Genomic DNA, 9,785 nt, shown 5'->3' with positions numbered 1-9,785 from the left:
CCCTCGCCCCCCCTACTGCTGCGGCCCCGGGAGAGAGAGAGGGACTCGGGTGGGGTCAACATCGCGGTGGTCCACTCGGGCTCCTCCCTGCTTCCGGAGACGACGGCGGCGGCGGTGGGAGGCGCGGGGGTCGGCGAGCCGGGGACGGGGCAGGGGCCCGGTCCGGGGAACGGTCCGGGAGGAGGAGGAGGCGGCGGAGGTGGAGGAGGAGGTGGTGGAGGAGGAGGAGGAGGAGGAGGAGGAAGGGGAGTGACGGATACAGACTCGTTGGAAGGAGTAGCGGCGATGGCCTCGTTTTCCTCCTCCTTCTCATCATCCCTGTCCCTGGCGGCACTCGTAGGGGAGACGGTGATGACGCCGTCGGGTCAGGCCAACGTCATCTACCTGGCCGTGAACGAGAGCAGCCCGGGCACCCTGCTGCTGCAGCTGTGTGAGCTGCTGGCCACCACGCCCCTCCAGGTAAACACAGACCACGCCCCTCCAGGTAAACACAGACCACGCCCCTGCAGGTAAACACAGACCACGCCCCTCCAGGTAAACACAGACCACGCCCCTCCAAGTAAACACAGACCACGCCCCTGCAGGTAAACACAGACCACGCCCCTGCAGGTAAACACAGACCACGCCCCTCCAGGTAAACACAGACCACGCCCCTCCAGGTAAACACAGACCACGCCCCTGCAGGTAAACACAGACCACGCCCCTCCAGGTAAACACAGACCACGCCCCTGCAGGTAAACACAGACCACGCCCCTCCAGGTAAACGCAGACCACGCCCCTGTGGGTAAACACAGACCACGCCCCTCCAGGTAAACACAGACCACGCCCCTCCAGGTAAACACAGACCACGCCCCTCCAAGTAAACACAGACCACGCCCCTGCAGGTAAACACAGACCACGCCCCTCCAGGTAAACACAGACCACGCTCCTCCAGGTAAACACAGACCACGCCCCTGCAGGTAAACATAGACCACGCCCCTCCAGGTAAACACAGACCACGCCCCTGCAGGTAAACATAGACCACGCCCCTGCAGGTAAACATAGACCACACCGTTCCAGGTAAACACAGACCACGCCCCTGCAGGTAAAAATAGACCATGCCCCTTCAGGTAAACACAGACCACATCCCTTTAGGTCAACACAGACCACGCCCGTTCAGGTAAACATAGACAACGCCCCTCCAGGGAAAAAAAGACCTTTAGGTCAACACAGCATACCATCCACCTGTAACACAGACAACACCACTTCTGGTAGACATAAACCACACCCCTTCAGGTAAACATAGACCACACCCCTTCAGGTAAACACAACATACCATTCACCTGGAACATAGACCACGCCCCTTCAGGGCAATGTAGATAAATAAATGTTTGTTGCTTTATTTTACTTGTTGTTCATTCACCTTCATTCTGTCCTGTTTATTTTCTTTGTGCAGTTTTTTCATCTTTTCACTCATTCATTTCATAGCATCACACTTGTGGCGTCTGCACCTCGACTCTGACAGCCGCTCGTACAGAAGGAGGTAAAGAAAACTCATGAATCACTCATTCATACATCCATTCATTCTTACATGAAAATGACGCACGCATCCATTCATCCAACCCGCGTCTACCTGTCCTTGTTTTCTCGTCAGCGCGGTGGGAAGCTGGTGTTGAGAACATGACATTAACTCTTCCGCTATCTCATTTCGCCTGTTTGCCTACCAAACGCTTCCCCGTAGGAATCGAGCAGTCGGCTTCGCTCAGGTTCAATTTGCTCCCCGGAATTCGCAAAGAAGAAAAACAAGCGTTTAAGTCATCAAAGCCGGGGCCTCGAATCATTATTGCGCCTTTTATCATTAGTGAAAAGTAATGGCAATCTCCTGACCCTCATGCGATCATCCCCAATTCATTAGCGCTTTCTGGGAAAAGGTAATCACAGCGGAAAACCCCGAGTAACAGAGGACTCATCCAAAACACGGCTCGTTTGCATGTGAAGCGACGAGCGGCTGCCAGCGGGAGTCGATGTAGGAAGCTCGTCGCGGTGGTTTTGTGGCGTGGACGCAGCCTAAGTTGTGCAGGTATAAACACACGCTCGCCTGCTGACGATGACTCGCCTTCGATTGCATCTCTGTGAACATTGATTGCCAATCAGAGCGGCATCGAATTCCCCCCTTTTTTTTTTTAAAGGCTCCAACAGTTTCATTACTTCAATAGACGTGTTAAAGAAATAATCTGTTCCTCCAGCAGTCCAGATACGTGTTCGCAGGGTGAAGTCTTAATATAGGCGAGTAGGAGTCATCAGCTGTTAAATACTGTGGAAAGCTCGTGAAGGTTTACATTGTTCTCGTGTATTTCGCTCACTTCTTCACCCGTTAAATGTGTTCTCAAAGCTCGCTGCAGAAGAATAAAAGAAATGGCAGCTCTTGATTATTAATAAATGCATTGAAGAAGCTGCCGCTGGTCTGATGTTCACTGTGCATCATTTCTTTCTGACTTCCAGGGTTTAGTGTTTGAAGAAGAGAGACCGCCGCCTCCCAACCGGGCCCCTCTGGCCCCCATGCTGGAGTTTGTCTCCGCCCAGACCGGGGTCCCCGTGGTCGCCGTAGGGGGAGGGGCCAGCCTGGGCCGAGAACCACAGGTATTTAATTCAGTTTGTTTTGTAAAGCCCAAAGTCAGAAATACAAGATTTGCCTTGGAGGGCTTCATAATCTGTACACACGACATCCCTGTCCCAGAACCTCACATCGGATCAGGAAAAACCTCCCAAATAAAGATAGTAAAAGGTATAAAACCTTCATGAGAGCAACAGAGGAGGATCCCTCTCTCCACAACAGATGTCATGTGACCAGAATGAGCAACGTAACAGAGTTACAGCACATGAATACGACAGAAACTATTACTTTAATGAGTAGTATACACACGGTACACTATCCAAATAGCCAGCGGAAGAGGTAGAGAGGAGGTATAAATGAATGACTTCACAACCCTGTTTTAATTTGGACTAACTAATGCAGACTGTAAGAAATAACGAGCGGGGTGACGACCTCTTGATCTACTGATTTTTCTGAGGTGGGAAATCTTCATTTCCAATTAAGATTAGAATTATTGCTTCAAATAAAGTCAAACAAAGTCTGGATACCTCATGTTCGTTTCTATATTTGCAAGAAAATGTGATTTACTGATTGCTTTCGGGACGTAATGAGAATTTAAACCAACATGAACAGCAACGAACCAAAGTTTTAAATCAATCTATATGCAGATGATGTCATGCTTTCCCGTGTTTCATTTACACGTGATCTCTGAGATTTGTATCTCAAAGTATAAAATGAATATAACGAGTACAATCTCACACCATTTTAAACATATAATATAATATTTATAATTACTCGATAATACTTTGGAATCTTCGAGCATTTTTTAAGTATCTTCTTAAATTGATCTTTTAAAAGCACTTGCATAAATGATACGTACTCATGTGTTGTATAAAAATGTGCAAACAAACAACAAAGGTTGTGATTTTAAAGCAAAGTTATAGATCAGTTATGTTAATTATGTGCTATCGATAAATTATTGCCAATAAAATATGTGGAAGTGGGTTGGAAGATGTGAGTTCTGCCGTTTTCTTCATGAATGTAAAGTACTATTATATATAATTATATATATGCACTATATCCTCTTACATTACATTATTGACATTGCAAGTAATTATTTAAAACTATGATTAATATTTAATTTGAATTATACATAATTAAGCGTAACATTTCCCTTCAACACATCAAACATTCTTTTGGCACCATGGGACCAAACTTTAATATATTATGACCTCATCTAGTTACAGATGTGGAAAATGTGTGAGCAACCCGGAACCTATTCAAACACATTAATATTCATGTGTGAATGCAAATATTCTCCTTTTAACACTCTGGTTTTGGGCTCCACTGACTGAAGTCGCCGACTTTGATTGTTTGCCGTCTGGTGCAGGAAGCATGCGATGGGATTTATTAGAGCTTTAGCCCTGAAAACACCTGCAGCTGTGAACGGCTGGAAAAGAAAAAGCTGACGAGCTGATTGGAGCTCCAGAGTCAGGCGATGACTCCGTTGATTCATCGTCGATACACAGTGAAAGTAGAGCAACCTCGAGCCCGGCATGGGGCTCCTTCAGGTGCAGCGGTTATTGCCTCAATTCTTTCCACCACGTTAGCTTCAGTCATTAGGCTCCGACTTGACGTAGGAATACTTTTATTCCTCCGCAGAAATAAACAGTTTCTGGATGTGACAAACGCTTCAGGGCTGTGTGAGAAATATTGACGCGTTATCTCCAACAGACGGCGGCGCCTCGTAGCGCTGTGAGGAACCCGCGGTTCCACTCAGACTGAAGACCCTCGGAGGATGTAGTTGTTTTCTGAAATTGCTAAACATTTTGTGTGAAAGCCGCAGCTCCGGCCTCATCACCACGAGCACTAATGGAGGAGATGGAAATGTGATGTTTGTCTAGTTCTGCCGCCGCTGCCGAGCTCAACAACTTAACGGCTTCTAAATGACTGAGCAGAGGACGTTTGTTGGGTCGTTGGAAATGTTCTGGTGAACACGGCAGAACAGTGCAGCGCACGCCGGAGACGAGTCGCGTTAGCAATCAATGTATAGCTGAAAAATTCAATACTTTGAGATTTTTCTTTTTTAAACGGTAGCACTTTTTGACAACTAAACACTATTTATCATTAGTAAAGCATAAGTAAACACTTAATTAATCATTTATAAAGCATTGTTCCAACACTCATTAGTAACTCATTAGTATGCAATTCATAAACACAGTTATAAATGTTTTATTCTTGATTAATAAGCTTGACTGCGTTTCATGATTGGGTTTTTATACTTTATATGTATATAAAGAAAGTAGTATATATTGCAAACCAAGTATTTAGGACTTATATATGATGAACTATGATTAATATGTGCTTTATAAATGTGTTTTAATACCGCAATGCATGACTAATTCTGGTAATTACTAGTTATTTACAAGTATTAGTTAAGTATTTTGTGTGACCTAAAGTGAGTTAATGTTGGAACGATGCTTTATGAATGATGAATTGAGTGTTTACTCACGCTGTACTAATGCTAAATAGTGCGTAGTTATTGTGATTTTGTGCTACCATAAAAAACTTGTGTTTTCTTGCAGAGTTCTATTTGTTAAGGATATCCAATACAAAATGCAAAAAGATACAAAAAAAATACAAAAAGATACAAACAAATTACATAAAGATACAAAAGAAATACAAAAATAGACAAAAACCTACAAAAAGATACAAACATAGTGCACATTAGAGGTTTTTCCTTACTTTTACTGGGTCATTTTGCAGACAGGAGGTTTTGCACTTTACTTGATCCACAGTAGACAAATAAATATATTTACTGGTTTTGTTAACGCCTGTTATACTTTTTCCCGCCTGTCTTTGGAAACAGTCCGATCATGTCTAGAAGTGCTTTAAAAACATGCAAGTTGAAATCTTCAAGAGGTTGTCCTGACAGTTGAAGTCCTTGAAGTCCACCGGGCGGCTCGTATGATAATCTACAGTCCAGTGTCGGCTAGCGGAGAGCACGGACCGAGCTCTTTGAGTGGAATGCTGCTTATCTGGAAACGCCGCGGTTCGGTGGCTCTGTCTGTTGGGCTTCAGCACAACAAATGTGCAGATTTGCCCCCCAGAGTAGCCCTTCATTTGAGGATGTGTGTAGAACTAAACTCTAATCAGTAATTAATTGCCTCTGGGACGCCGAGTCATGCATTTTTGTTTCTCCCACCTCGATACACGCCAAGAAATCAATCAACCTTGTGTCAACAGTGTTTTAGGAAACCGTGACTTGGGACCCAACCGCCGGTCCTTCATTGTTCCTGCTGAGAGCTCTCATGACAAGTGTGCAAGTCTTTAGGCTCTCAAAGGGGGAGGGGGGGACCAACATTTTTTGTTTTTCCCATTTTTCAGACAACGCCGCTTGCCACTCGCTCCCGGCACGTTCCCCAGCACTCCCCCGTTCTGAGCTGCGATCAACACCAATCAGGCCGTCGCCGGGTTTGATATTCGCCCCAGTTCAGAGCGGCGTAACCCCGAGGGTGGACCCCCGAAGCTTCCCGCTTTGATCATCTACGTGTACACAAAGACGCACAAAGAGGCTGAGCGATTCATTCAAACGCCTCCTCGGCTGGCGTTTAATGTTCAGCAAGAGCAAAATGACTAGTTGTTTCCAAGATGGCGGAAAAGTTTGGACCGCGTCAAAAGAAGAGCACGTTTTCACGCCGTCATACAGAGTCCTCTTAACCCGGACGGATTCTTCCTTTTGTTCTAGTTTCAAGGAAAGTACAAAAAGAGGAACGGCAGACAAAATGAATTCCTCTCTCGACCTGTGAGCGGCTCATCTGTCTGGATTAAATGTGACTGGAGCGGCAGGAAGGCGTTCCCTGTCTCTTTCATTGGCACTGAAAGCTTTATTCACAAGTCAAGGACTTTTTTGGGGAGGATTGACAGGCTGTGTTATTCCTCCCGGTGTTTCAGTCAGTCAGTCAGCACACGAGGTGAAAAACGGAGCGGAGCTTCATGAGAACAGCAAGATGGAGACGCTCTTACATAAGCGGGAGACTCGCCGTGCGAGTCGCTGAATTAATGTCCGTGAGGTTTAAGCACTGCGCTTTCTGACGTGGATGTCACTGGGCTGCTTTTCCAGAGGTGGACGGTGAGGTAGCGACCTGTCCTGTGATATTAGCTCCCACCGCCAATGGCGGTCAGCTGGTGGGAGGCATGCTAGCAGATTAGCTCGTTAGCGGTCGGGCTAATCGAGTCCTTTGGACTAAATGTGTTCATAACTGTCAAACACAGACAGATCATTTATGAAAAGATTTGGCTCTGGTGTGCTCCTTGTGGCATTCGCCAGATTCCACCACGCCCCGAAAAAAAAAAACAACCAATCAGAGCCGAGTGGAGTCGTGAATACAGCTGTCAATCACTGCCGGTGAACCCGGATCAAACCAGGCAGCGCCGGTCAAACATGAAATCAAGATTCTATGAGTGCATTGTCTTCAGAAACTTATTTAAGTTGCCGTTTAGCTGTAAAATGAGAACGAGTCAGTTGGGGGGCGTGGCTCGGTCGTAAACATGGCGGCTGATGGTCATCTCGTCTTTCAGGAGACCGGCTCCATCTACCTCCAGTTCACCTGCTCCACCGCCCTGCAGCTGGAGGTGATCTTCGAGGTGCTGGAGGAGTACGACTGGACCTCCTTCTCCGTGGTGACCACCCGCCACCACGGCTACGAGGACTTCCTGGCGATGGTGGAGGGCATGACGGACGGCTCCTTCATCGGCTGGGAGAAGAAGAGCGTGGTGATCCTCAACGTGACGGACGACCCCGGCGGGGCGCGAGCCAAGCGGATGCTCAAAGACAACGAAGCCCAGGTGAGTCCGCCCGGACCTTTCCTTCTTGGGTTTCACTTTCTGGTTTCCTGTTTTATTTTGAAGCCCTTGTCTCTCCTGTCCTCGGCACTTCCTGCCCCTGTGATCGTCTGCGCTGTCCCTCATTGTTTCTACCTGTGTCACACCTGTATTTTCAATGTGACTCCTGATTGGTCAATCCCTTCATCCAACTGACGCCAACGACAAAACATTCACAGTTAAAACAATTAAATAGACATATTTGATCATGTAGAAATGAATAAAAAACGAGCATTCTGATGCTCAGAAAGGGAGAAAACATAAAATATATGAAGTATTACTTTCCCTCTTTTGGGTTTTCTTCTGTATGCTGAAGCAGAAAAAAACAAAAAACACAAGTGATTCAATTTCAACAAACCTCCAAAGAGTCAACAGCAGGTTAATCAACGTTGTCCGATCAATATATTTGCAGTGCTCTCTCTCTCTCTCTCTCTCTCTCTCTCTCTCTCTCTCTCTCTCTCTCTGCTCTTTCTTCAGGCGTTTTTAAAGGAGAGGAAAGATTCGGAGGGAAGCTTTAAAATCTCACCATTTGATAATTGGCTTCCGGTGAAAGCTTTATTTATAGGAGAGGTTGACTGAGGACACACTATTCATTTACAATGACAACCTGGGACACACACACAATCTATCACACACACACACACACACACACACACACACACACACACACACACACACACCTGGGAGCTTTGTAGTCTGACTGCAGCGTTTGACTGTCGCAGCTGCTCTCCTGAACCACTGAGCATTCTTCCTCCTGTGTGATGAATCCACTTTTGTGTGTGTGTGTGTGTGTGTGTGTGCGTGTGTGTGCATGTGTGTGTGTCTGTGTACAAAGCAGTTGACTTTTTTTACCTTTCCGGCACACTCAAGCGCTTTCTGGGGAGCTTGTGACTCGCGAACGGCAGTTTTCACAAAGTGACCAATCGCAGCTCGTACAAAAAGGTGGATGATGTCATCGTTTCCAGTGGAATAAATTGAAGATGTGCACCCGTGCTAGCTTACAACGCTTCTACGCAACCATTTCCACATCCGTCCTACGAACAGCGGCTCCTATAATGTCCTACAAACAGCCTGCGACGCGTGTGAATCACTGCTTGTCACGCGCACGCGCCCCTTTCGAAATAAGCTAGCTTACCAGTTAGCTTTTAGCCGACACAACACCTCCGTTAGCTTGAGGAAGTAGCTCGCGGTTTTCGGTAAAAAATGTCAACGCTGTTACAGAAAAACACGCAAGTTACGTGACGAAAAACATGGCCTTCTCGTTCCATCGGAGGTGACCTTCGCCGATGAAAGAAAGAGTTTCTGGGTGTTGCGGGATGTTGTGCTCTCTACTCTCCACCCTTTTCTAATCTTTGAGCATGAGCGCTGCACCGCGCCCCCTCGCTCATATTTCTTTATATCTGGTTTTATTCGTGTTCGTTCCCTGCCGTCATCGTTTTGCCGTCGTGAGCACAGATGACCTTTTGTCATAATGAAGTCCGTGAAAAGGTAGAAAAAAAGGAGACGGAGAGTAAAGGGAGAATGCACCAAAACACAAAAAAAGGGACCAGCGAGAGCCTGATGCAACGTCTTGAAAGCGATGTGAAATGCTGGATATGGACAGAGGGGATGAACTCGGTGCTGCTTTCGGATGCGTACGCAGTCAGGTGTGTGTTCTTTTCAGAAGAGTCCAGACAGGTGTCGCACATTTTAGGAAGTTTAGGTTAAAGCATTTTAAAGCCACGAGGGCTTTGTCGCATTTAGCCGAGCTTCGTACCTGCTCACTTGTCACTTAATGGAACAGAGCCGACGCTAACGACGTTAGCTCAACTGCATTTCTTGCTCATTAGCTCATTAGCTAATTGCATGATGTCGTAAAACTGAGATGACAAATCTCCTGTAAAGAGATGCACCTCGTATCAACGGCAGGTTGCATTTGTCATTGTGAGCATATTCGGCTAACGAATGCTGCGGTTAGCATTTAGCTAAAATGAGGACATTTCAAGCATGTTGCTTTTTAATGATGTTGAAGGTAAATTCAATCATTAGGAATGCTTTTATTTTCATTAAAATGAATATTTATAGCTACATTTAGTTGGAAATGAAGTACCAACTACCATCGACCACCATAGGAGGACATGATTCTTAAAACTTGATATTTCTGCCTTTGGATTTAAAGGTTGTTTTATAACTTAAGTCCACCGCATGTGTCACATTTTACATTGATTGTTTTCCAAAAAGGTCCAGCATGCACTGCAAATGTCAGGGGTCGCTTCAAACCATCTTGAAGGAGAGTAATTATATTCACATCACGAAGAAGAGGTAACGTCCGAACGTTGTCTTTATTTGG

The 9,785-nt window shown here is 46.1% G+C and overlaps 1 protein-coding gene across 1 annotated transcript in view; it reads left to right on the top strand.

Moving 5' to 3' along the window:
* Positions 1-253: 253 nt before the first annotated feature.
* Positions 254-9,785, top strand: part of LOC137784990 (glutamate receptor ionotropic, NMDA 2D-like) — a 22,101-nt gene continuing 12,569 nt past the window's right edge. The window contains exons 1-3 of the mRNA XM_068576002.1: positions 254-459; positions 2,482-2,619; positions 7,154-7,420. Of these exons, the coding sequence (XP_068432103.1) occupies positions 286-459; positions 2,482-2,619; positions 7,154-7,420 (579 nt within the window). The 5' untranslated portion in view covers positions 254-285. The remainder of the gene's footprint in view (positions 460-2,481; positions 2,620-7,153; positions 7,421-9,785) is intronic.

The sequence above is a fragment of the Clinocottus analis genome, unplaced genomic scaffold (genome assembly GCF_023055335.1).
Source record: "Clinocottus analis isolate CAN_PGR_092001 unplaced genomic scaffold, fCliAna1.0.p SCAF_14, whole genome shotgun sequence".
In the NCBI taxonomy this organism is placed as follows: Eukaryota; Metazoa; Chordata; class Actinopteri; order Perciformes; family Cottidae; genus Clinocottus; species Clinocottus analis.
This window is presented reverse-complemented; position numbering and strand designations above follow the sequence as displayed.